This window comes from Spermophilus citellus, assembly GCF_964194105.1.
Source record: "Spermophilus citellus genome assembly, chromosome: 17".
In the NCBI taxonomy this organism is placed as follows: domain Eukaryota; kingdom Metazoa; phylum Chordata; class Mammalia; order Rodentia; family Sciuridae; genus Spermophilus; species Spermophilus citellus.
In genome coordinates, this window is record NC_138199.1 from 76,767,245 (window position 1) to 76,792,890 (window position 25,646).

Here is a 25,646-nt window from a genome sequence, read left to right on the forward strand (position 1 = left end):
GGCCCTTGCCTGCACTGGTACCTGCTGCAGGGTTACAAGATAGGGAGGGGCAGGATGAGGAGGCACTGGCAGGAGTTATTTTCATGTTTTTGGTGAGAATAGGGTCTTTCTGGGACCCTGCAGCCCAGAAGCCTCTGCTCTGACTGTGCTGCTATTCCCTCTGCCAACAGAAAGCAGGGGAGGGAGGGTGAAGCCCCCTCTGGTGTTTTGATGCATTGCCCTGAGTTCAAATGGTAGAATCTGGCTCTGTGGGATGTATAACTAAATGAATATTTGAAATGGTAATTAATGCAGGAACTTTCATTAACCACTTGTTATAGGCTGGAACTGCAGCATTCACTCTCATGTGGAAAGGGGCACAGTAGGATTTTGACAGGGCCTGTCACATTCTGTGAACCAGAATGTGTCCAAACCAGGGAGACCACCTTGAGAAATGGTACCTGTTAGAGACCTGCCTAAGGCCTTAGATGAGCCAGACTCATGGGGGTGCTTGCACGGTAATCATAGAGCCCATCAGCGTAACACTGGCCTGGCACTCACTATACAGTAAGCACCTTCACCAGTTAATTTTATCCTTCGTGATGGGTAGTATTATCCACATTCTGGAGTTTGAGAAACATTTCTGAGCTAGTTAAGGGTCATGGAGTTGGAAAACAATATAGCCAACCCTTCAATCCACCTGGCACCAAAGCCTGCAGAGAGGAGGCTCTATCCAGTGGCTCTATGTGCCTTTCCCTAGGCATCCTGGTTATTCAAGGCAGGACTGCTTGTTGCATGTGGCTTTATATTCCCCGCTGTACTAGCACAGTTCTAGCAAAGCTGACTGAATTGAAACAGAAAAATGAAGTCCCAAGGGACTTGTCTCCATGCACACAAATCTACAGCTTCCATCGTTCACATGCAAAGCTGTATCAAAATAAGAATAAACTGCTCAGAAAATAAAATGGATTAAACAAAAAATTGCGTCCTATACAATTTTTTTCATTTGGTTTCCTATGGAAAAATTTAAAAAATATGATCGATACTGTGGGATACCGTGTGCCAAAAATAATTTTTTATCATATTATCAATGGTTCTTTCGGAAGCTTTCGTTTCCTTTTCAAAACCTGGAAGAAGCAAGGTAGTCGATTCATTTAATTTAGAAGCGTGTACCTCCATCTGAATAATAAAAACCTTTTTAAAAGAAGTAATTCAACGGACATAGTTTCACTCGTACGACTGACTTTCGCAGCCCATATCTGCGGTGAACCAACGAAAGTGGCACCGCGGTAACCAGGGTAACCGGATGGGAACTCCGGATACTCGCCCGCGTTCTGGGAAGCGCGGCAAGAACGCTCCCAGAGGCTTGGCCCGCCGGCCACGCCGTAGACCGCGGTGCACGCCGGGCCTTGGCAATATGGCGTCCTCCTTGATGTGCTGATGAGAGGAGTTTCACTGTAGCTCCAAGCCAGAGGGCAAAACTCCCCTAGCGCAGCAAGCCCAGGTTGCCCGTTCTCTTCGCAGGTCGGTGTCGCCCGCTTCTCGGGACTCGTCCTCCGGCAGGAGAAAGCCACGGGGCCGAAGGCCAGCGCCAGCCAGGCCGCGGGGACCCGGGGCTGAGGAGCCGGCCGCAGGCGAGCACGATGGGCCGGTCCTGGCTCCTGCCGCAGCAGCTCCGGCGAGTGCGGGACCCGCAGGGCTGAGACTGCTCGCGCGAGACCCGAGGCGCGCCGAACCTGTTCCCCTCGCCCGGAGGCCTCGGTCCGGTTGGCGCAGTCGGCGAACCCGCACCAAGGGCGGGCGGCCTGCCGGTCCCTGTCCTCGGGTCTGCCGAGGCGTTGGAGGCCGAGAGCGGGGTCATCGCGAGGCCTGGAGGCCCTCGGCCCTTGACAGCTGGGCTCGCAGCCCCTCCGGGAGCTGAGAGCCTCGGACAGCCGGCGCCGCCTGGGACCCCGGTGTGCGTGTGTCTGTGCGGAGCTCCTTGGGCTGTCCCACTTGCCACCGGCTCTTCCCTCCCCACTTCGACTTCCCGCGCAGAGTTAAGAGAAAGGGTCCCGGACTTTTTGCTGAATAAGGATCTCCGCAAACTCTCCATCCATTTCTTTTCCCACCCCCCCCTGTTTCTGTATCTTATTTCAGTGATCCTGGTACACACTAGTTTTTAAGGCTGGAGGTTCTCGAGCGCTTGCTGCCAAGGACTCCCCCACCCCCTCCCCCCCTGATGGAGTCCGAGATGCTGCAGTCGCCGCTTCTGGGACTCGGGGAGGAAGACGAGGCCGATCTTACAGATTGGAACCTGCCTCTGGCTTTTATGAAAAAGAGGCACTGCGAGAAAATCGAAGGCTCCAAATCCTTAGCTCAGAGTTGGAGGATGAAGGATCGGGTAAGTGGATTCTCACGGCACCCCTTGCACTTGGTAGTTTTTCTAGGGAAGAAAGTTCAGACTTAGAATGAGTGTCGCTGAGAAAGTGTCAGTATTATTCCCCCAGCCCCCCACCCGTGTTGCAAACCGACCAAAGAGCAAAAACTATTTGATTCCAGTTTTTGGTTGAAAATGGGAAAGGCTATTTTGATTAGCTGATATTCACTGGATGGAAACGAAATTTTAATTCAGACAATAAAAATTAAGCAAATTAAAATATACAGCTTTGCAAGTATTACATGTTCTTTGATATACTTTTTGCTGTTAATACTTAGAAGAAAGACAACTTGGAAAAAAAATTTTTTCACCCATGTAGTGTTAAGTGGGGTGAAGTGCAGAAGTTTGGTACAGTTACGCCAGGAAACTGGGAGACTACTGCAAAAGGTTTAACTGGTAACAAATTAATGCAAACTTCTTTTAAAGTTGCAGTGAGCTTCATCCTAGTCTTCTAAACTTTACTCCCTATATGTGCTTTTTTGTTGCTATAACTTGGACGCATTTTCTCCAGTGGAAGTCTGGGGTGTGGTGGGTTAGCGTTTGGGTCTAGGTCTTAGGAGTTCTCATGGTGTTGGATTGTGGACAGTGACTACAGGTAGGTGGTAGGTAGGAAAGAAACAGTCAATTTTGTTGAATCTGCCTTTCACCAACCCTTACCTATTCCCTGGTCTCCAAAGCAAAAGAGTGCTAATATATCTCACCTATGTACACTTATAATATGTCTTTTTATGGTTTGTTTTCTTTTAAGTTGCTTTTATTTGTGTGAACATTTCAGTGGTATAAAAGGAAAAGCTAGTCTGACAGTGTGTGACTTGCTCTAGGCTTATGTATATTTTTATAGAGGATTATTGTTTTTTTTTTTTTTAGTATATGATGTTGAAAATTTACAGGGGCACTTGACCACTGAGCCACAACCCCACCCTTATTTTGTATTTTATTTAGAGACAGGGTCTCACCGAGTTGCTTAGCACCTCGATTTTGCTGAGGCTGGTTTTGAACTCGCAATCCTCCTGCCTTCGCCTTCCGAGATGCTGGGATTACAGGTGTGCGCCACTGAGCCTGGCTCAGTCACTCACTGTTAACCAGTGCTTCATTTGTTGTTTTGGCTTACTTTTGAAAGGTTAGGAAAATTTGTTTCATCCAAAAGCAGTTTAAAGAGTAAAGTTGGTCATTGTGAAAGGCTGTATAAGTCTATCTTCTGGACATCTTTAGTACTAATTATATAGTTAAAAACATTTGTGGTTGCTATGCATATATGGAAAGCAATTTATTTTAAAGCAACTCTTTAATTTTTTCCTGTTCTACTCAAAGAGCCTTCTTATGTCATTCTTTTTTTTTTTTTTTTTTAACATTTCATGAAATCTTTAATGAAATTGGGGGAGGGACACGAACAGAAGGGAGAGGCAATGGGGACAGGCTTGGGGCAAGGGAGATGGGCTTATGTCATTCTTTTGAAATGTTGTTCCTTTTGCTACATTAAACCTATGCTCAAACTTTTTTTCAAAACTGATTAATGGATATATTTTCGATCTTTTAGTTTAAACATTAATTTATATAAATGGTCAACATCCCCTCAGAAGCTCTTATTAAGAAAAATAAGGATTCTGTGAATCTTAGTAACTACCAAGATTGCTATTTAGAAAAGAGCAGGTGAGAAGGTTTGCTGTTTGTGACCTTTGCAATGAAGCAGAAAATCAACAGCTAACATTTTTAGCTACGTGAGAGTTTGGTGTCTTAAAGAGTTCTTGTAGTCTCTTTCCTCAGGTAGACCATGAGAACTTTTCAGCATGCCCTGCTAGGACAAAGGTTGCAAATCCAAATAATACTAAGAGTTTGAAGGAAGGTAGCATGAATGAATGAAACAAGCCAGATTTAAGAAGAATAATAGCACAGATTCAAAGGTAAATGGCTGCAGATGTCTGATGTGGTATATGATCATTTTTTGGAAGGTGGGAACATTGCGGCTCTGGAGTTTATGTGTCATAGCTAAAGGGGCAGCTGGGCCTTGGTTAGCCTTTTTTTTTTTTTTTTTTAAATAATGTGAAGTTTTCCAGTTTTGAAATCTTAGCTACTAATTCAGATATTATAAAACAAAGCAGTTGTACACTACAGGCAGAACAAACCCTATTTGTGGGGCAGTTTTTGTCCAGTGGGTTACCCATGTATGACTTCTGCTCTATCATTGCAATGATTGGCAGCTGGTCTAACTCTGGCCATTGTGAGCAGCCCGCCTCTTGGCCAACCTGTGCTGGGGCTCCTTCAACCTGATGGAGCAGGGCCTTTGTAAAGCAGCACCTGTGGATCTGCTTGTGCTGTATGAGGAGCTGCAGGTACCACTTCCTGGTGACTGTTCACTGCCCTGTGTGCAAGCTCAGTTTCTGCTTCCTGAGACTGATGTGGATTCTGTATAGTTTTTATATATGTGTTAGTGCTTAGATACTGTGTCCTGGTTAGTGTCCTTATTACAGATTCCTAAATTTATAGCTTCACCAAAGTTGACTAATGACCCCAAGAGACTTTCCTGCCCCTCAGCATCTGCCAGCCTTCCAGCTATGGCACATGTTCATTCTCAACTAGGATTGCTTGTCTTTGTTTTTAGTCAGTCTGGTTTTCAGATACTTCTATTATCACATTTTAATTGCTAAGTTACTATTAGTTTGATATTGTCATTGTCAAATTAGTTTGTTGTTTGGTTAATTCTGTGTATAGTGAATGATGCATACATGTATTAACAGTGTTTTGGCTTGTAATTTATAAATAACTAGACGTACATAAATTACAGTTCAAAATGAATCATTCATAACTCGTGGCTAAACAGGTACATAAATATATGTATCTCCCCCATGTGTGTTTTGCTACAGTAATTTATAGTTATTACAGTTTGTTTTCCTACTGGAAAGTGGGCATGGGGATAATTGGTTTCAGATGGATCTTGTGCCTGGAAGATGTGGGATGGAATCAGGGAGGCCTGAAAACTGTTGCTCTGAAATAAACCATTGACACACTCTGCATGTGTGTGGGACCGTTGATAAACATGCCCTTTACATGCATGTTGGGCATGTGTGTTCACAAATGTGTGTGCATGTGGGCAGGATCACTGGCCCACGTTTTCTGTCTGCATGTGTCTAGGCTCAGGGGCGCTGCTTTGTGGCCATCCTGTGAGCATAAACCTTGCTTGGAGAAGGCAGAGAGGACACATTCAAGAAACAGCACATGGGCAGTCCCGAGGTAGGCCCTCTTCTGAGTGGTACTACATCTCCCTGCCTCTCTCTCTCGCCCTGCACCCTCCCCTCAGCTGCTCTGGGAGGCTCTGTTGTATGCCCCTGGGACTGCTCTTTATGTGGTCATTGTTTGTTGCTGAATCAAGGTCCCTTCTCTGTCTTTTTTATTTTTTTAAAATTTTTAAAAATATTTATTTTTTAGTTGTAGTTGGACACAATATCTTTATTTCATTTACTTATATGTGGTGCTGAGGATTGAACCCAGGGCCTCACACATGCTAGGCGAGCACTCTACCACTGAGCCACAATCCCAGCCCCCTTCACTGTCTTAACCTATGTGACCTCTCAGCAGCCTTCCACGCAGTTGACCACTCTGTCCCTCGTACAGTTCTTTACTCACTTGGCCTCAGTGTCTCCCTGAAACTCTGGATTCTTCCTCAGTTTCCTTTATTGTTTGACACCTAACTGGCTAGTTCTGATGAGTGGCAGCCTCATCAGGGCCGTGATTTCAATGCCATCTGCATGCCCATGATGCTCTGACTTCATCACCATCTCGGATCCCCCTCATAACATGCCACACTGCTATTCATTCAGTTATTCAAGCTGTAAATCTAGAGTTTATCATTGATGCTTTCTCCTCATCACCCTCCATTTTCATTTGTAGATCCTATCACCTTTACCCCCAAAACATATATTCCTTTATTTTGTGTCCTTGCCGTGTTCCCAGCCTAAGCTCCACTATCTCTTGTCTGGATGACTGCAGGTACATTCTGATTCTTGCACTGCACATAGTGGTCTTCTAAAGGTTTAAATCAGATTCTGTTACTTCCTTCCTGGTGTTTTTCTGGCTTCCTAAGAGTTTGGGGCAGAGTGCACACTCTTCTCCTGGCTCACAAAGTCTTCCAGACACAAAGTCTGCCGCCTACTTGCCTTTTCTGTTTCCTGGATAGTGACACCTGAGATGCTCTTCCCTCTGGATCTTTGCACACCTGACTCCTCCTCCCTGGTTGCCCCATCTGAAGCAGCTACCCAGACACTTATGGCCATTTGTGATCACTAAATTTCCCTGACATCCTCCATGCTTCCTACTCTATGTTAGTCTACAATACAGTGCTTGGTGCATAGTAGGGATGCAGCAAAAATATACTGAAGGGTCCAGACATGGTGGCCACCCTGTAATCCCAGTGACTCAGGAGATAGAGGCAAGGGTTGCAAGTTTGAGACCAGCCTGGCAACATAATAAGTTCCTGACTCAAAATAAAAAAATAAAAAGGGATGTGGCTCAGTGATAGAGCCCTTGCCCAGATGTGCGAGGCCCTGGGTTCAATTTCCAGTACTACCAAAAAATAAAAAAGTACTGATAGAAAAGTGAGCAGTGTACAAACGACTTCCACACAGATTACATCTCTTAAGGCTCAACATTATTGTAGTTAGTTACTTAGGGATCATGATCTCTGTTACTGATGAGGAAACTAAGGCTTTGATTTAAATGGCTTGCCTAAAGTCACTAGGTTATATGGCTGGCACTGAGAGGAAGCAGAACTTCAGAAACAAAGCCTAGTTGGAAAAAAGCAAAATACAAAATGGTCATAATCTCTCTTTTTTTTTTTTTTTTTTAGTTGTAGATGGACACAATACCTTATTTATTTATTTTTATGTGGTGCTGAGGATCTAACCCAGTGCCTCACACATGCTAGGCAAGTGCTCTGCCACTGAGCCACAATCTAACCCCCCAAATGGTTGTAATCTTTCAACTAAAAGGCTGAGAGCTTATGGGCTCTCAAACAGGATACATTAGGAGAATAATTTAGGCGGTGATGGTGACATGGAAGTAAATGGGAGACCAGTGTTAAGCAGACTGGGAATGATGCTGGAGACCAAGCTTAGCCCAGTGTACTTGCAGAGTGTTCCCTGTGCTCCCAGGGCTCTGCGTCAGGACTGTCTCATGGTAACAGAAGACATTATTGGTCTTTACACCCTGCCCATTCTGGCACTGATGGTGCAAAAGTGACAGTGAATCAGACTGTGGTGTCTTAGCACGACTCCAGGCAGCAGTGCAAACTGTAGCCGTGGTTCCTGTCTTCTTTGCCATGCACTCACAGTGAAGAAAATTCTAGTTTCATGTGAGAATATCATTAATAAAGCAGTGAAAATAATTAGTTTTACTAAATCTCGACTCTGGAGCCCACAACCTTTCAATTCTTGGCATAATGACCTTTCTGCTACATGTGAGCCCAGTGGCTGTCTGGAGGAGGAGCTGAGGCTGCAGGCCAGCTCCTGCTTCCCTGGATACCAGGTGCCCCAAAGGAGGGCTGACAGGCCTGCTCTGGACATCAATGTTGGCAGTTGACAGGCACATGTTCAGATATGAGCAAGTGAACTGTCACTTTAAGAAAAACAACTGGCAATATTTGTTGCCAATGAGAAAATTTGAGCTTTCAAATGACAATTAGAGTTTTGGAAAACTTGTATCTCTTCCTGTGAGCCCCCCAACTCCCTGATACTTAAAGACTCTTATGATGACAACATGGTGATATTAATACATGTAACTTTTAAAATATCTTTATTTTGTTTGTTTTTATTTTATTTTTTATGTGGTGCTGAGGATCCAACCCAGTGCCTCACATGTGAGAGGCAAGCACTCTGCCACTGAGCCACAACCCCAGCCCATGCATGTGATTTTTTGACTGGTGTATAATGAATTATGTCCACATTTGAAAACATCTGCATGATTCAGCAAACCAGTATTTCAGAATGACCAATCCATGAAAATGCAAAATTATTCATAGGCAAGTAATCCATTCAAAGTTAGACCAGTGGATTTTACTATTCACTGATAGGCTTTCACATTGATAGATGTTGCAACAAAAGTTTAAGAAACTCTCACACAATGTTGATAAAAATCAAAGGAGAATGCTCTTAGTTGTTTGGACACTCTGATACTCTTGCCCTTTCTAACCATGTGTCTTTCTTTGTGAGGTCAGATTTTCTTCCTATACTTCAACCAAAATAGCATATCATAACAAATTGAATGTGGAAGCAAATGTTAGAATTCAGTTGTATTGTCTTTCTTTAAAAAAAAATTTTTTTTAGTTATTGACGGACCTTTATTTAATTTATTTATTTATATGTGGTACTGAGAATTGAACCTAGTGCCTCACACATGCCAGGCAAGTGCTCTACCACTGAGCCACAACCCCAGCCACCCCAGCTGTATTCTCTGAAGTTACATAGTAAAAAGATTTGGAAGAATGTAGCAGTGCCACTTAGCTCACTAGCACCAAAAAACCCCCCAAAACAAAAAACATTGGTGATTGAACCTATAGCCTTGTGTGTGCTAGTCAAGTGTTCTACTGCTGAGCCATGTCCCCAGCCCACACTAGCACTTTCTGAAGATATTTTTTGCATAGAGATATTGTTTGATACATAATGAGTTTAATAGAGTTACTTTTAAGTGAATTAATGAATCAATTTTTTTTGTTTTAACCTCTAACATGGAAAATGATGATAAATATTAACTCATGAAAAAAAGGTCTTTGGGGGTCTCCGGAAATCTTTTTTTTTTTTTTTATGTTGATGGATCTTTATTTTATTCAATTATTTGTATGTGGTGCTGAGAATAGATCCTAGAGCCTTGCACATGCTAGGCAAGCACTCTACCACTGAGCCACAACCTCAGCCCCTCCAGGAATCTTTAAGAGTGTAAAGGGGCCGCTGGCAAAAGTTTGAGAGTTGTAAGCATGGTTAAAAGAGTGGGCATCAGATGTAGACCAAGCGGTAGGGTTTGAGGAGATGAGGTGGTTGGCCAAAATGTCAGACAGTGACTGAAACTGACATTAGATTGGAGCCCAGAAGACCTAATAATTTGTACTCTTTCCATTCTCTCTTTGTCTGCGTAACTGTTGGGGGCTTTAGACTTGGAGCTGGGAGTGCTTTTCCGGAGAGTCAGTGTCTTGGAGAGGCATTGCCTGCCATGTAGCCTTACAGTGCAGGCAGGGCCTCCAGACTTCCACTGTGTCCAAATGGGATATCACTGCTTGCTACCCAGTAGGATCTTTGAGTGGAGGAGAATTGACCCAATCTGGTGAGGAGGCAGACAGAAGTCTCTACTTCACTTGCAGCATGCTGTGCCCAGGAGGACAGAGACAAGCCAGCAGCTAATCATAGTACACTGATGCGTGTGTTGGTCATGATGTCTGCAGGGAGAGTGACGCTATTACCAGGAGCACCTTGGTTCTATGTCAAGTAGGAGGTCATCTGAGTTGTACTTTTGTGGAACATAAAGTAAGCTCAGTAACCAATGACTTAATGTGCTTGTGGTTGGGGAGCTGCTTCTAGGTGTAAACTGGGGAATGCCAAATATGATTTTTGTCCTCAGGGGCTATGGGTAGAGTGGAGGCTTTGGGGAGAGGTGATCCCAAGAGGAGAGGGAGCTGTGGTGTTCCAGGTGAGAGGTCACTGAACCCGAAAAGAGGCAATCACAGTAAGGCCGGAGGACAGGACATGGAGAAGGTAGAATCATTGGAGTCTGGTCAGAATGTGGGGCTTAAAGAGTGGACAGAGCTTGGGAGGGGGACATTGACCATCTGGTGGTCTTGTCACTCTCTTCATTGTACTTGAAATGTGAACTTTTCTTAGTGTGTCTCGGGTGAGTCTCAGGAGTGAAAGAAAACCATCCACCTAGATTAAAAAAACCCTGCTTTACGAAAATGTGCCATTTTCCATTTTGAGCAATGTGCTGTAGAAGAGTCCTGAAATGGATATGAATGCTTCCTCCTCATTATCGCCATGTAGGATGCTAAAGCTACAGTCTTAACAAGGTGGTGTGTGGATTACATGTGGGTGGTGACTCCAGGTTGCTGACTCTCCACCTTTACTCCAAACACACCAGAAGGGTACTGAGGTCTCTCTGTTTGAGCGGGGTGAAGTTTGAACCTTTTTCTTTTAATTAAATACATAGAAAAATGCCATTCTTGGTAAATTATTGGATTATGCATTGATGTCATAACAAGTTGTTAAACCTTGAACTTGTCAGGCACTGGAAGGTGTGACTCTGCAGAGAATTTTTGTACCTTTAGAGGCAGAACAGGAAACAGCTGGTGAGAAGACAGTCATTGATAACAGGTTTTAATTTTACCCAGCCATCATACTTTGTTCAGATGATTTTTGTTCTTGACTAGTACCATTTTGTATTTTTAAATTTTGGTGTAATTTTTAAAAATTTTTTTAACATTTATTTTTTAGTTATAGGTGTATACAATATATTTTATTTTTATGTGGTGCTGAGGATCGAACCCTTTGCCTCATGCATGCTAGGCACTTTACCTCTGAGCTACAACCTCAGCAAATTTTGGTGTAATTTTAAGTTTATAGAAAATTTATTGGGCCGGACGCCGTGGTACATGCCTGTAGTCCCAGGAAGCTGAGTCAGGAGGATAGTGAGTTCAAAGCCAGCCTCAGCTACTAAGTGAGGCACTAAGCAAGTCAGTGAGACCTTGTCTCTAAATAAAATACAAAATAGGGCTGTGGATGTGGCTCAGTGTTTGAGTACCCTGAGTTCAATTCCCAGTACCCCCCCAAAAAAAAACAAGTTTGTTGAATAGCATAATGAACTTCCTTATACTCTTAAGGCAGATTCACCAGTTGATTACCTCTTATCTTGCTTGATTTATGAGTCTCCATTTTCATATGTGAAAACGTATTTTTTCCCTGAATCATTGAAGAGTTCGTTGGAGACATTGTCTCTTTTTACTCCTAAATATGGATGTCTCCTAAGAACATGTCATTCTCTTATGTAACCCCAGTGCAGTTATAAAAACCAAGACATTTGTCATTTTTTTTAATTAATATATTTTTTTTAAATTGAGATGGACACAGTATCTTTATTTATTTTTAGGTGGTGCTAAGGATAGAACCCAGTGCCTCACACTTTCAAGGCAAGCACTCCACCACTGAGCTCCAGTTCCAGCCCTGTCATTGATATTTTTTAAAAATTAAAAAAATTTTAATTTGTTATATATGATAGCAGAATGCATTACAATTCATATTACACATATAAAGCACAAGTTTTCATGTCTCTGGTTGTATATAAAGTATATTCACAGCATTTGTGTCTTTATACATGTTCTTAGGGTAATTATATCCATCTCCTTTCACCATCTTTTTTTACCCCATGCCCCCTACCTTCCCCTCCCTCCCCTTTGCCCTATCTAGAGTTCATCTGATCCTCCGAATCCCCGCTCCCCACCACGGTATGAATCAGCATCCTTAAATCAGAGAAAACATTTGGCATTTGGTTTTTTGGGATTGGCTAACTTAACTTAGCATTATATTCTCTAACTCCATCCATTTTCCTGCAAATGCCATGATTTTATTCTCTTTTAATGCTGAATAATATTCCATTGTGTGTATATAACACATTTTCTTTATCGATTCATCTACTGAAGGGCATCTAGGTTGGTTCCACAATTTAGCTATTGTGAATTGTGCTTCTATAAACATTGACGTGACTATGTCCCTATAGTATGCTGTTTTTAAGTCCTTTGGGTATAGACTGAGGAGAGGGAGAGCTGGGTCAAATGGTGGTTCCATTCCCAGTTTTCCAAGGATTCTCCATATTGCTTTCCATATTGGCTGCACCAATTTTCAGTCCCACCAGCAATGTATGAGTGTGCCTTTTCCCCCACATCCTCGCTAACACTTATTGTTGTTTGTACTCTTAATAGCTGTCCTTCTGACTGAAGTGAGATGAAATCTTATAGTAGTTTTGATTTGCATTTCTCTAATTGTTAGAGATGAACATTTTTTCTTATATTTGTTGGTTGATTGTATATCACCTTCTGAGACGTATCTGTTCAGTTTCTTGACCCATTTATTGATTGGGTTATTTGTTTTTTTGAGTTCTATATATACACTAGAGATTAGTCTCTATCTGATGTGCATGTGGTAAAAATTTGCTCCCAAAATGTAAGCTCTCTATTTACCTCACTGATTGTTTCTTTTGCTGAGAAGAAGCTTTTCAGTTTGAATCCATCCCATTTATTAATTCTTGATTTTAATTCTTGTACTATAGGAGTCTTATTAAGGAAGTTGGGGCCTAATCCAATATGATGGAGATTTAGGCCTATTTTTTCTTGTATTAGATGCAGGGTCTCTGGTTTAATTCCTAGGTCCTTGATTCACTTTGAGTTGAGTTTTGTGCATGGTGAGAGATAGGGGTTTAATTTCATTTTGTTGCATATGGATTTCCAGTTTTCCCAGCACCATTTGTTGAAGAGGCTATCTTTTTTTTTTTTTTTTAAAGAGAGAGTGAGAGAGAGAATTTTTAATATTTATTTTTTAGTTCTCGGCAGACACAACATCTTTGTTGGTATGTGGTGCTGAGGATCGAACCCGGGCCGCACGCATGCCAGGGGAGCGCGCTACCGCTTGAGCCACATCCCCAGCCCCTGAAGAGGCTATCTTTTCTCCAGTGTGTTTTTGGTGCCTTTGTCTAATCAATATGCATTGATGTCATAACAAGTTGTTAAACCTTGAACTTGTCAGGCACTGGAAGGTGTGACTCTGTAGAGAATTTTTGTACCTTTAGAGGCAGAACAGGAAACAGCTGGTGAGGAGACAGTCATTGATAACAGGTTTTAATTTTACCCAGCCATCATACTGTGTCCTCTATTCTGTACCATCGGTCTACCAGTCTATTTTGGTGCCAATACCATGATGTTTTTGTTACTATTGCTCTGTAGTATGGTTTAAATATAGCGATGTTACCTGCTTCACTCTTCTTGCTAAGGATTGCTTTAGCTATTCTGGGTCTCTTATTTTTCCAGTTGAATTTCATGACTGCTTTTTCTATTTCTATGAGGAATGTCAATGGGATTTTGATTGGAATTGCATTAAATCTGTATAGTGCTTTTGGTAGAATGGTCATTTTGACAATATTAATTCTGCCTATCTAGAACAAGGTAGTTCTTTCCATCTTCTAAGGTCTTCTTTAATTTCTTTCTTTAGCGTTCTGTAATTTTCGCTGTGGAGGCCTTTCACCTCCTTTGTTAAGTTGATTCCCAGGTATTTTATTTTTTATTTTTTTGAGGCCATTGTAAGTGGGGTAGTTTTCCTTGTTTCCCTTTCCTGTCATTGATATTTAATACTATTAGTAAATTGAAGTTCACATTAAAATGTTGCTGTTTGACCAATAATGTCCTTTTATTACCAATTCTGTCCTCTTCCAGGCTTAGTCTTAGTGTATAGAATCTTTTAAATTGAAATGTAACCTGTTTGAATCTACAATTTCTTAAAAATTTTCTGACTTTGATTTTCCCTACTGTGGCAAGGGGTGCCATTTAGCTCTTTCTTGTGCAGTTCAGTGTCACTGGGTGCATTCAGGATGCTGTGTGTGGTGGGCCAGCTTTCTGTCCTGTAGTGAACACCTGAGATAATCCAGTCCACAGTCAGCTGGCTCCATGCTTTTACGACTGAGGCAAGGAAGCACACCATGGCTGCAGCCGTCGGAGGAGCAAAGCTGCTTCACCAGAACTGCTGGGCAGTGAAAAGAAGGAGCTGGGGCCCAGTGTCCCTGTTGAGGGCACCCCCCAGTTCAGTGTCACTGGGTGCATTTATGATGCTGGGTGTGGTGGGCCAGCTTTCTGTCCTGTAGTGAACACCTGAGATAATCCAGTCCACGATCAGGATCCCCTTTGGGGGATCCTTTGGATGTAGAGCACTGTGTAGTTACCGTCTCTGGAACTTTCCACCTATAATAAATTCCAGCCCCTTATTCTGTCCTCTCCCATCCTCAGACCCACCGGGGTGCCCTGCTTTTCTTTTCCTCTTCCTTTCCAGATATGATTTCGCTGTGCTGCCCAGGCTGGTCTCCGACTTTCGTGCTTTAGCAAACCTCCTGCCATTGCCTCTCAAGTAGCTCCCAAGTCTAGGTGTGTGCCAGGCACCTGACTTCACTGCTATACTTTCTGTCTTATGAATTTGTAGACTTTGATGCTTCTAAAGGGTTCATTTTGTAGAATGTCCCCAATTCCTCATCTTCAGATTGAGGTTCGCATTTTGGGTAGCAGTGTGTAGTAGTTTTCAGAGCATTGTACCAGAAAACATGTTGCTTGGTCTCAATAGTCTCACCTTTGGTCTTTTGATTCATTACTGCCATTACTGACGTTTCTTGCTTAGTGGGGATCTCCTTTGCCCTTATGTCATGCCAGTGTTGAGCACGTACTTACTTCTGCGCAGCTGGAAGTTCCAGGCTCACCTTGTGCATTTTCTGCTCAGTCCTGGAATCTGCCTTTTCCCCAAGGAGGCCAGTTCCTGTTAGTGGAGAGTGGAATCTGGCAGCCGTGATCTGGGCGTTGGGTTTGTGCCTTGTTCCTGGCAGGGCGCATTGTTGGCAGAACCTCAGTAGTAGAGGTCTCATGGAGAGGTCTGCGTTTGTGGATGCTCACTCCATGCTGGGAACCTGGAGCACAGAGATAGCTTTAGTGCAGCCTTTCCCACAGGGCACGCTCTGCTCTTCCCCTTTTGTGCTTGCCTTGTCCTTCCTTGCCAGTGAGAAGCCACTCCAAGGTCCTCATCTACTCACTTGCTCAAGCTGACGTGCACAGAAGTCTCTGAATCATAACCCATGCCTCTTGGGAAATCAAACCACTAAGGAGTTGATATTTATTTGTATTGATGTTTGAGGTAAATGTATGTACAGTGAAGTGCACACACCTGCACTGTTACAGGGTGAGGATTGGGGTTTGTCAGTGTTTTGTGGGAAGATCACTTTTTTAAAAAATATACATATTTTTAGTTGAGGATGAACCTTTATTTAATAATATTTATTTACTTATATACGGCATTGAGAATTAAACCCAGTCCCTCACACATCATAGGCAAGTGCTCTTCTACCACTGAGCCACCACCCCAGTCCTAAGATCACTGCTTTTGTGAACATCATAGGACCATTACATATAAAGTCTGGGACAGAACCTGGGGCGGTGTGGGACATAAAAGGATATAAGATATGGTTATGGCGTTGAGGAATTTTTATTAGAGAAAAATCATATCGTTATAAAAAGTCAAGTGGAAGCACAGTGCAGCAATTATCCATAGGCCGTTTATTGACAAGGTGATGATTAAGGAGTTCTGCTTATTGGACTTCATTGGTATCTGTTGTGCACAGGGCACCTGCCTGAGCCCCCCGCTGGTGTAGTGGGTAGTGCATGGTGGGGGAGATGAAAATCTCTGTACTTAGGAGGAGTAACACAGGAAAAGGTCAGTTAATTTTCAAAAATTGACTTGTGGAATTTAGTTTAGCTACTATTTATTGAGAACCTGCTGTGTGCCAAGCACCATGGTAGATACATTGGTGAATACTTCCTGATTTGTGTGTGTGTGCTAGGATTTGTGTGGACGAGGTACATGCTATACCACTGAGCTGTACCCCCAACCAACAGCTCCTGCTCTTCAGGCAGTATCAGTTTCCTAGGGAAGATGTGGACACAAATCAGGAGGCAGGGTGTGAGTGGCCCTGGCAGCTGAGTGTGAGGGTGGACAGAGGAACTCTGAGGCAGTACATGGAAGAGAGTAGAATGAACAGAGGCAGGGGGTGAGAGCCAGAGCCAGGCCTCACCTTCTCTCCCAAGGCCTCCTAGGAGATGCTGCTTCTGGTGCTTCTCCCACAGCTCCTGTTACTGTGTGGCTCGACCTGGCTTTGTTTCTTATCATCAGCACTGCTACCACCCCAGCACTCAGTTATGTATTCCATATAACAAATGGATGTTGTTAGAGAACCAGGACTTTCCACTCCCCAAGATCAGGGTCATACTGTGTGGGCAATTTTGAATGTAGTTGGATCATGGGGGATTGATTCCAGGACCACCCCCTGCTGTGTGGGTACCAAACTCTAAGGAAGCTCAGTCTACATAGAATGGTGTAGTATTTGCAAATCACCCACACATATCCTCCCGTGTACTTCGAATCACCTCTGTGTTACTTACGATGCTTAACACAATGTAAGGGCTATGTAAATAATTATTCAGCTGCATTGTTTAGGGTATAATGATGGGATAAATGTCTGTACATGTTCAATAGAGATGTTTCTTTTGAATATATTCTTTTTTTCTTTTCTTTTCTTTTTTTTTTTTTTTTTTTTTTTTTTGTGGTGCTGGGGATTGAACCCAGGCCCTTGAGCGTGGAAGGCAAGCACTCTACCATCTGAGCTATATCCCCAGCCTTCTTTTGAATATTTTGATCCTGGAAGGTTGAGTCTATGGATGCAGAATTTTAGGATATGAAAAGTTGACTGTATATATTTTTAGTAGTTTCTTCTTTGTTTTTTTTGGTACTGTGGATTGAATCAAGGGGTGTTTAACCACTGAGCCCATCCAGCCCTTTTTATTTTTTATTTTGAGACAGGTTCTTGCTAAGTTGCCTAGTCTGGCTTTGAACTTGTGATCCTCCTGCCTCAGCTTCCTGAATTGCCAGGATTATAGGTGTGTACCTCTGTGCCTGGCTTCCTTTTTCTTCTTTTGTGGTGCTAAGGATTAAATCCAGTGCCTTGGGTATATTAGGCAAATATTGCACACTAGGCAAATATTCTACCACTGAACTACATCCCTAGACCTTTTTCTTTTCTTTTTTTTTTTTTGTGTGGGGTATGGGAGATTGAACTCGGGGGCACTCGACCACCGAGCCACATCCCCAGCCCTATTTTGTATTTTATTTAGTGACAGGGTCTCACTGAGTTGCTTAGTGACTCTCTTTTGCTAAGGCTGGCTTTGATCCTCCTGCCTCAGCCTCCCCAGCTGCTAGGATTACAGGCGTGCACCACCTCGCCTGGCTTCTGTTTTCTTTTGAGACAGGGTTTTGTTGCTAAGTAGTTGAGTCTGGCCTGGAACTTGCCATCCTCTTGCCTCAGCCTCTGGAGTAGCTGGGATTACGTGCACGGCCACTGCACCTGACCTCACCCCCAGCTCTTCTGACTATACCTTTTTGATATCCTTGCCCTCGTAAGAGCTGAGACATTACAATAAGATGTATGCTAGGAAGAGAACTGGATTGTCCCCCACACTAGCTAGCTCTTACCATCTTTCCTGCTTCTGGAGGGTCCTAGTAAGCTTGGTGTAGTTTGAGGTAGTACATCCTTTGTCAGGCATCGTTTAGGCTTTCCATACAACAGTCCCTTTAGCTGCTATAGCAGTCCTATCAGCTACTTTTACACTGAGGACACCGAGGCAAGGAGGTTAAATTATTTGCTAAGGGTCACCTACCTGGTGGAGGGTGGAGCACAGGTTTGGAGCCAGGCAGTCTTCTAGGTCCTGCATTCTTGCCTGTGGAAGAATGCAGGTGCCAGTAAATGCTAGGCCATTGCCGGCACTCCAACTGTTTTGTTGTGCAGCTGGGTATTGACCTCTTCTTGCTTTACTTATTGACTTCTTTGTAAGTGCCTCTGCTGTACCATTTCCTCTGTGGGAATGTGAAGGTATAGACCCAGTTCGTAACCCTGAAAGGAATTATAAACTACGCTGCAGATCAGCCTAGTGAATCTGCCACAGTGTTCTGATCCTGAGACGCTTTCGGAGTTGTGCAGGGTTGTTACATCACTCAGCCCTGCAGGGCACAGCAGCATCTGAACCAGGTTTCAGAAGAGGAACCCCTGCTCACAGGGCTTCCCTGAAGGAGGGAGAACCTGGCTGCACTTCGAGGGAGGAGGGGTTGGCTGGTTGGAGTGTAGAGGGGGCGCTGGGGTGCATGGGGTCCAGGGTAAGACGGGACGCGTTTGTGGGAGACGATGATCATATTCACTTAAATGAGATTTACTAAAACATGTAAACATTTTAAGGAAGGGGCTTATCTTTTGATTTTTCTTGAGATCCTGATATTTGTCAGACTTGGTTTTATGCTTTTTTTTAAAGAGAGTCTACCTTAAGGGACCCTAAGTACCTGGGTTTGGCAAGAACACCTCCCGCGTGGCAAGTGCTTTATGAATTGCTACAGAGGGAGCACACTGGGAACCAGCCGCCAGGCGGAGGCACAGCCTGCAGCCTCCTGGCTTTTCTGTGCCTTCCCCAGTCACCAGTCCGGTCCTTTCCCCTGAACCTCGTGACTCACTTGCTGCACTGTGTAAGATGCTCACTCTCAGCTCAGTGTGCCATCCACCGTCTACAGCCCGGGCTGGCCTCTCCTGTGTGTCTAGCATGTATGCTGTTAGGACTGTACCGCAGTGACCCTTCTTCTATGCATCCTTTGGGAACCTGCACACTGATTTCTCCTAGGTAAAAGTGTAGGAGCAGAAGGCTGGGTGCTGGGACATGCACTCAGCCTCAGTGAACTCCACTGATCTGTTTCAAGGTAGTTGCACTCATCTGCATTTTTCCCAGCGTGGCGTGGAGTTGGGTTCTGCAAGGCCAGCGCTGCAAGCAGCCTGGTAGAAAAAGCATGAAGGCTCTCTCCCAGGTGTGTAGCACTTCTGGGAAGTGTCTGCCACATAGTAGAAACTTTGTAACCATTTGTTGCATGACTTAACCATGTGCTTTTGGTGATTTTGCTACATATGTTTTTATGGAGTATGTAGTTTAGTAGAAGCTGATTGCTGGGAAATAACTAGTTGTTTAGGAGGCAAGGGGAGGGCAGGGTTGGCACAGCCCCCTCCCAACAGTGGTGGGTATCAGGAGGCCACAGTAAACAAACGCTTCCTTGTGAAGGAGCCAGCAGAGGGGAAAGATTAAAGACACAGGAAGGCAGGGGAAGCTGCGCTGCGGGTGGAGGTGGGCAAGGGGCTCAGTTCTCAGAGCCATCTCACTCTGCACTCTGTGTCCGTTTCATATCTGCAAACATTTCTCGGCATGGATCCATCTATCTAGTCCAGCACTAGCAGGCTTTTGTTAGAGTCGAGTAACCCGAGGTTGTTTAGAGAGGGCAGCCAACCTTAGGAATTCTTTTACTATTAAGTAACAGAGCCAGGAGTCCCAGCCTAGTGCCCCACAACTTGGACTCCTAGTGCCCACACTGCTCCCTGTTAATTCTCAGGGTGCAGCTTTTGTGGTTTCTAAAGGCTCTCCTGATGTAGAGGTGGATTGTCTTGAACTTTTTCCGAGGATTGCAGAGTTTTTTAATCTAAGAGATGTACTTTGGCGTGTGGCTGACCTTGGTCCAGGCTGTCTCTGTGGCCCTCTAGCTGTCTGCTCTAGCCTTAGTGTTCACATGTGCAAACTGGGTCTTAGTCTGCCTGCCTTATGGTGCAGTGTTGGGATTTAGTGGGGGTAATACTTGTGAAGGATCTGGGATTGCAGGGAAACAAGGGACCAGTAAATGGCCTTCCTTATAGTTCTGAGGGCACTGGCTTGAGCCTCTTAGTATTTTTGTCCACATGCTCAATGTGGCAAAGCTAATAATCCACACCATTCTATTTGTGTATGGTGGCTTAGATATTGTAAGTGATTGGATATTTGGAAGATAAAGAGTAGAAACTGTAGCCTTTTGAGGCAGCTAGCCATACCTAGGATTTCTATCAGTTGGTGGGGGGCAAAAGTTTCAACAAACACCATCCTAGTGGGTGTTCCAAGCTGGATGGCTTAGATTTCTCTCTCCATCTTTCCCCTTTTTTGGCCTAGGGCAGGAGCTCTCCTAAGATCCTTGTTCTATTTGCTCATGTTGAATGAAGGGAAAGTATTACAGATTCATCAAAAACTATAGACTTTATGGGCTGGGGCTGTAGCTCAGTGGCAGATGCTTGCCTGGCATGTGTGAGGTACTGGGTTCAATCCTTAGCACCACATAAAAATAAAGGTATTGTCCATCAATAACTACAAAAAAAATTTTAAAAAAACTAGACTTTATGACATATTTCTTTAGGTTAGTGTTTGTGAATGCTCTACGGAAAATGAATCTGTTCTTATAAGCCATCACTCCAGATATTAGGTATCCAGTAATAGCTTTCACATTTTCTTTAGTGGTCAGATTAATTTCATTCAGAATGAGTATTCTTGTTCAAACAGTTCTGGGAATTTTCAGGATCTAACTGGGGTGGAATTTTCAGGATCTGATAGTTATTATTGTAGCCCTATTTCTAATGAAGGTGCTACCAAGGTGAGCATTTTCATTGCTCTACTTCGTGGTCTGTGAGGTGAACTGCTTGAGTTTAACAGGGAGTTTTTGGACATGTCCTAAAAACCCTTATTTGCTGCTGTGTGTGCCTCTCTGGTTCTTCTACTCTGCATTTGTCACTTCCCCATTTGAACATTGACATTCCCTTGACCCAGCACTGTTCCAGGTAAAGTGCGCTTCAGGTAGGAAATCCTTCCATTCTCACCTGGAGGCAGATGTGGGGCTGACCTTTGGAATTTGGAAGTGGGTCTGAAGCCACACTTCCTGCCGCCTGGATTTGGGTCTTTTGTTTCCTCCTCTTGTTTGCAGGGCTTCTTCTTTATTCTGTCCAGGGACTCCCTTCTCTGAAAGCAAAGCCTAGGAACTTGTTGCTAAGATCTAGAACTTGAATTTCACCTGTGAGTTTTGGTTTGATTCACATTCTTCTGTGTTTGTGTTTAGGGTACCTTCTTACCCTTGCCTGGGTCCTGTGATGAAAGGGATCAAGGGATGATCACGGAGTGGCTTGGGGCTTCACGTGCTGTGTCTGCTGCAGGTGCCCTGAAGGAGCTCAGGTGCCAAAAGTGTGTCCGAAGGTTACAGTAGTCTTGGAGCTGGCTTTGTTCCCTTGTCCTCAATCCCTGACACTCTCTGGTCCTGCTGAGTAGGGCTGAGCCCTGGCCCTTGCTTATTTATTGCCTTAACATTGTGTTGATGATCAGATGTCCTGGTGCTGTGTCAGTGCTTTATATTGATGTTCTTAATTTTGGGCAGGAACTCCTAATTTGTAACCTATTTTATTACCATATTAGAGTTTTGTTTTTTATTTTTTGTAGTTTTCACTTAACTATATGTATTTGAGAAGGAGTGGTCCGATTGTCCCTTATGCAAAAGAATTTTCTTCGAGAGGCATTTTATGCTAAGGAGATTCTATATATTATTTTTTCTTTCATTTGGTGACTTCCATAGAAATGCATTTTGAAAGTAGTGTGAATATTTTAAAAAATGAATGACTCTGCCTTTGTCTTTACACAATTGTAAGCCTATTTTAAAATCTAGGAATAATAAATCCAAGCAAATATGAAAAACTGGCTTTTATCCTAATTTTCCATAGAATGTTTATTGCAGCACTCATTCACTTGCTTACTTAGTATTTATTGAATGCAAATAAACTGCAAATAACTCTGCCATCAGTAGAGAGGGGATCATGTAAATGTGGTACATCAGTCAATAGATTTCAGTGCTGCTGGTAAAGACAGCGGAGTTACACTCTATATGTGCTGGTATGGGAAGTTTCCAAGATATTTTATTAAATAAAAACAAATGAGACATAGAACAGACTATATGATATGTTCCTATTTATTTTTATTATTTTAAAATTATTATTATTATCTTAAGAAAATGGAAAAAGAAGTTTTATTGCTTTGCTAGCAAAGGAGAAGCACAGGGGACTCCTGTTCCAGAGTCTGTGAGTCTGCCCATCAGAGGGTTTTTAAAGAGGTGTTTGAAAGACCACATTTCAGGTGTCCTCTGACAGGGTTGTAATTCACTTTTTAATTTGGAAGATTTCTTAGTGATCCTGTTTTTTTTGTTTGTTTTTTTTTAGGCGCATATACTTATAAAATAATTGTTCATCTATGTAAAAATGTATGCAAAGATACAGATGGACAGGAGTGGGAGGTAGGATGGATAGACTTATACTTAAAAAAGTTTGCATTTTCCTGTACTGTAATTTTTCCCCCCTAGGCTGGAGTTCTTGTGCATGCTAGGCAAGCACTGAGCTACATTAGCTTCTGCGCTATAATACTTAAAACCTGCAAGATGATTTTAATGTTAGTTAAAAAAAATTGCCCTATTATAAGTCCTCTGTTGTGTATTAGATGTGTTTCTCTTGTTTTAATATTTTGGTGGTTTATAGCAAGTCAGATTTATAGCATTACATCCTTAACTTAAATGTTATCAGAGTTTGTCTGCTAAGATGTCACACCCCGTTCCATGTGACATGAGAACTCTGAGATGACAGATTTCTGCATCCTTCTTCTTCTTCTTCTTTTTTTTAGAGAGAGAGAATTTTTGAATATTTTTTGGTTCTTGGCTGACACAACATCTTTGTATGTGGTGCTGAGGCTCAAACCCGGGCCGCATGCATGCCAGGCGAGCGCGCTACTGCTTGAGCCACATCCCCAGCCCATCCTTCTTTTTTTAAAAAATATTTTTATTAGTTATAGATGGAGACAATACCTTTATTTGTTTATTTTTTATGTGGTGCTGAGACTCACACCCAGTGCCTCACACATGGCTAGGCAAGCGCTCTACCACTGAGCCCCAGCCCTCTGTGTCTCTCTTTTTGGTATGGATATCTGATTTACTTGTATGTTATAAACCCCATGCTACAGTGTTATCTTTGTATAAAATAGTTATCTTTGAAAGAAATTACAAAATCAGAAAATGTTTCACACTTCCCATGTTTCCATTTCCAGTCTGCGCTCCTTTGTGAGTTTGGCATCTTCTTCAGCCTGGAGGATGCCAACATTCTCATAGTCTTGGTCTGCTGGCAGCATGTTCTCTCAGCTCTTGCCTTTCTGGGGATGTCTTCATGTCACCTTCATTTTTGAAGGGTATTTTCCCTGGATGTGGAATTTGTGGTTGGCAGCTCTCCTTCTAGCATGGCTCTTTTGTCCCTGGTTTGTACCATCCTGGGGAGGGTTCTCACTGGGGAGTTTTTTGTTTTTTTGGTACTGGGGATTGAATCCAGGGGAGCTTAACCACTTAACCACTTAACCAACATTTCCAGTCTCCGACTTTATTCATATATATATTATTCTGAGACAGGGTCTCACTGAGTTGCTTAGGGCCTTGCTAAGTTGCTGAAGCTAGCCTCAAATTTTTGATCCTCTTGCCTCAGCCTCCGAGTTGCTGGGAGGATAGGTGTGTACCACCATACCTGGCCTCTCATTGTTTTTTTTTTTTTTCCCCTCCAGAATGTAATGAGTCTTTTTTTCCTCAGTTACTTTTAGGAGTTTTCTCTTTATTATTGGAATTTGGTTGTTTGATTATGATGTGCCTATTCTGATTCTTAGATCTGTAGGAGTACAGTTTTTACCAAGAGTTTGTAAAATGTACTGCCATTGTTTCTTCCATTTTTTTCTATTCCTCTTCCTGCTCCTCTTCAGTTTCTGGTTATGCTTATTTTAGATGCTTGATGTTGTTCTGCTGAGGACCCCTTTCTTTGCTCAGTTTGGATTGTTTCTGTTGTGCTGTCTTCAAGCTTGCCTCTGTTCTCCTATGGCATCTGGTAGTTGTTCTTGTCAGGTCTTTTGGTCACAGCTATGGGCCACATTTTCCTGCTTTTTCTTACATCTAGTGATTTTGGTTGCATGATGGACCATAGTGATAGTCTAAAGAATGTTACATTTTGAGGATCCAGGTTTTATTGTCTTTTTTAAATGGTAGCATTGAGTTTTATTCTGGCAGGAAGTTCATTTACTTGTGAATCAGTTTCATTCTTTCAAGGATCGTTTTCTTTCTTTTTAAAAACAGATCTAGGTTAGGGATTGGCACATTGTGGCCTGCAGATCAAATGTGGCCCCTGCTTAAGTCTTTGGGAACCCGGCCACATCATTCATGTGTTGTTTGCTGCTTTCATTCTGCAGTGGCCAAGGTGGATAGACTGTGAGGCCTCTGAAGTCTGGAATCTTGATTCTGGCACTTGCATAAAAAGTCTGAAGACCTCTGCCTGGAGGAGCCTTCACTCTGGGTCTAGGTTAGCCCTGTGCCCAGTGGCATTGCTGTGTCTGCTGGTGTCCTCCCAGCTCTCTTCTTTCCGTATGTTGGAACCTGTTTTTCCTGGCCTTTTCTAGCCTCCTCTTCCCCAGTAGTTGTTCTTTGCTTGGTTTCCTGGAGTCTCACCAGAAGCGCACATAGCCTGTCATTCAGCCAGGAACTCCAAGTGACTCTGTGTGGGATTCTGGAGTCCAGTCCCTTCTCTGTGAGCATTCTTTTCTTGGGTACTTTGCCCCACCAATTCCAGGGTCTTGATAAGTTGCTGAGGCTGACCTTGAAGGCGGAATTCCCCCTCAGCCTCCCAAGGCACTGGGATTACACATGTGTGCCACAGTGTAGTTGATTTCTTGATAGTTGATTTTTTGTAATTAATAAATTGTTCATTATTGGGTTTATTTTTTGTTGGACCTAATTTTCTCACAGTGGAGTATTCTTCCAACTTAAATATGCCATTAAAGTTTAAGATGACTTGGTGTATCCAATAAATAGTGCAGATGAATGTCTGCAGGAGCGCCCCTGCCCCGTCCAGGTGAGAAGCCTGCCAGTGCTCTGAGAACCCCTCCCTGCTGGAAGGGAGAGAGGCATTTGCATCTCATTTGAGCTTTGGAAAGCTAGGAAGGTCAGAGGAGAAACTGAAATAATTGTTAAACATGCAGCAGGATTTAAGCTCTGAGAATCAAATCCTCTCCTGGTTGGTGTTACAGATCTAAACTGGGCACTTTGTCACGCAGTCTCAGGGCTCTGGATTTGACTTGCTACCTTGAAGGCTTAGTTAATTATACAAAATCCTCTTTGGTGCTAACAGCCATTGGAGCCCTGCAAGGAATAGTCCAACAGCTCTTTTCATTTACCTGGTTTATTTAAGAAGATCCATCCTATTCCTACTTGATTTTCTTTCCTTTTTAAGATAATGAGACATCTATTTACAGTTCAATCAATGTTTTAAAAAATCATTTGTGAACTTCTGGTCAGGAAAGGGAACATTTCAGCACCCTGAAAGCCCTTGATGTGCCCTTTTATCTTCACTACTTTCTCACTCTAAGCGGCAAATCTTGCTCTTACTTTTTTTTTTTTTTTTTTGGATATCTTTTTAGTTGTAGTTGAACACAACACCTTTATTTTATTTTTATGTGGTGCTGAGAATCGAACCCAGTGCCTCGCACCCCTGAGCC

At 43.1% G+C, this 25,646-nt stretch overlaps 1 protein-coding gene across 5 annotated transcripts in view; it reads left to right on the top strand.

The window, feature by feature from the left end:
* Window positions 1–1,380: 1,380 nt before the first annotated feature.
* RPTOR (regulatory associated protein of MTOR complex 1) overlaps window positions 1,381–25,646 on the top strand; it is a 332,026-nt gene continuing 307,760 nt past the window's right edge. For 3 of the 5 annotated variants that reach the window (XM_081272392.1, XM_081272393.1, XM_081272395.1), the window contains exon 1: window positions 1,381–2,362. In XM_081272392.1, the coding sequence (XP_081128518.1) occupies window positions 2,201–2,362 (162 nt within the window). In that variant the 5' untranslated portion in view covers window positions 1,381–2,200. Of the gene's footprint in view, window positions 2,363–21,153; window positions 21,267–25,646 lie in introns of all 5 variants that reach the window. The other 2 variants (XM_081272394.1, XM_081272396.1) reach the window with 2 other exon arrangements.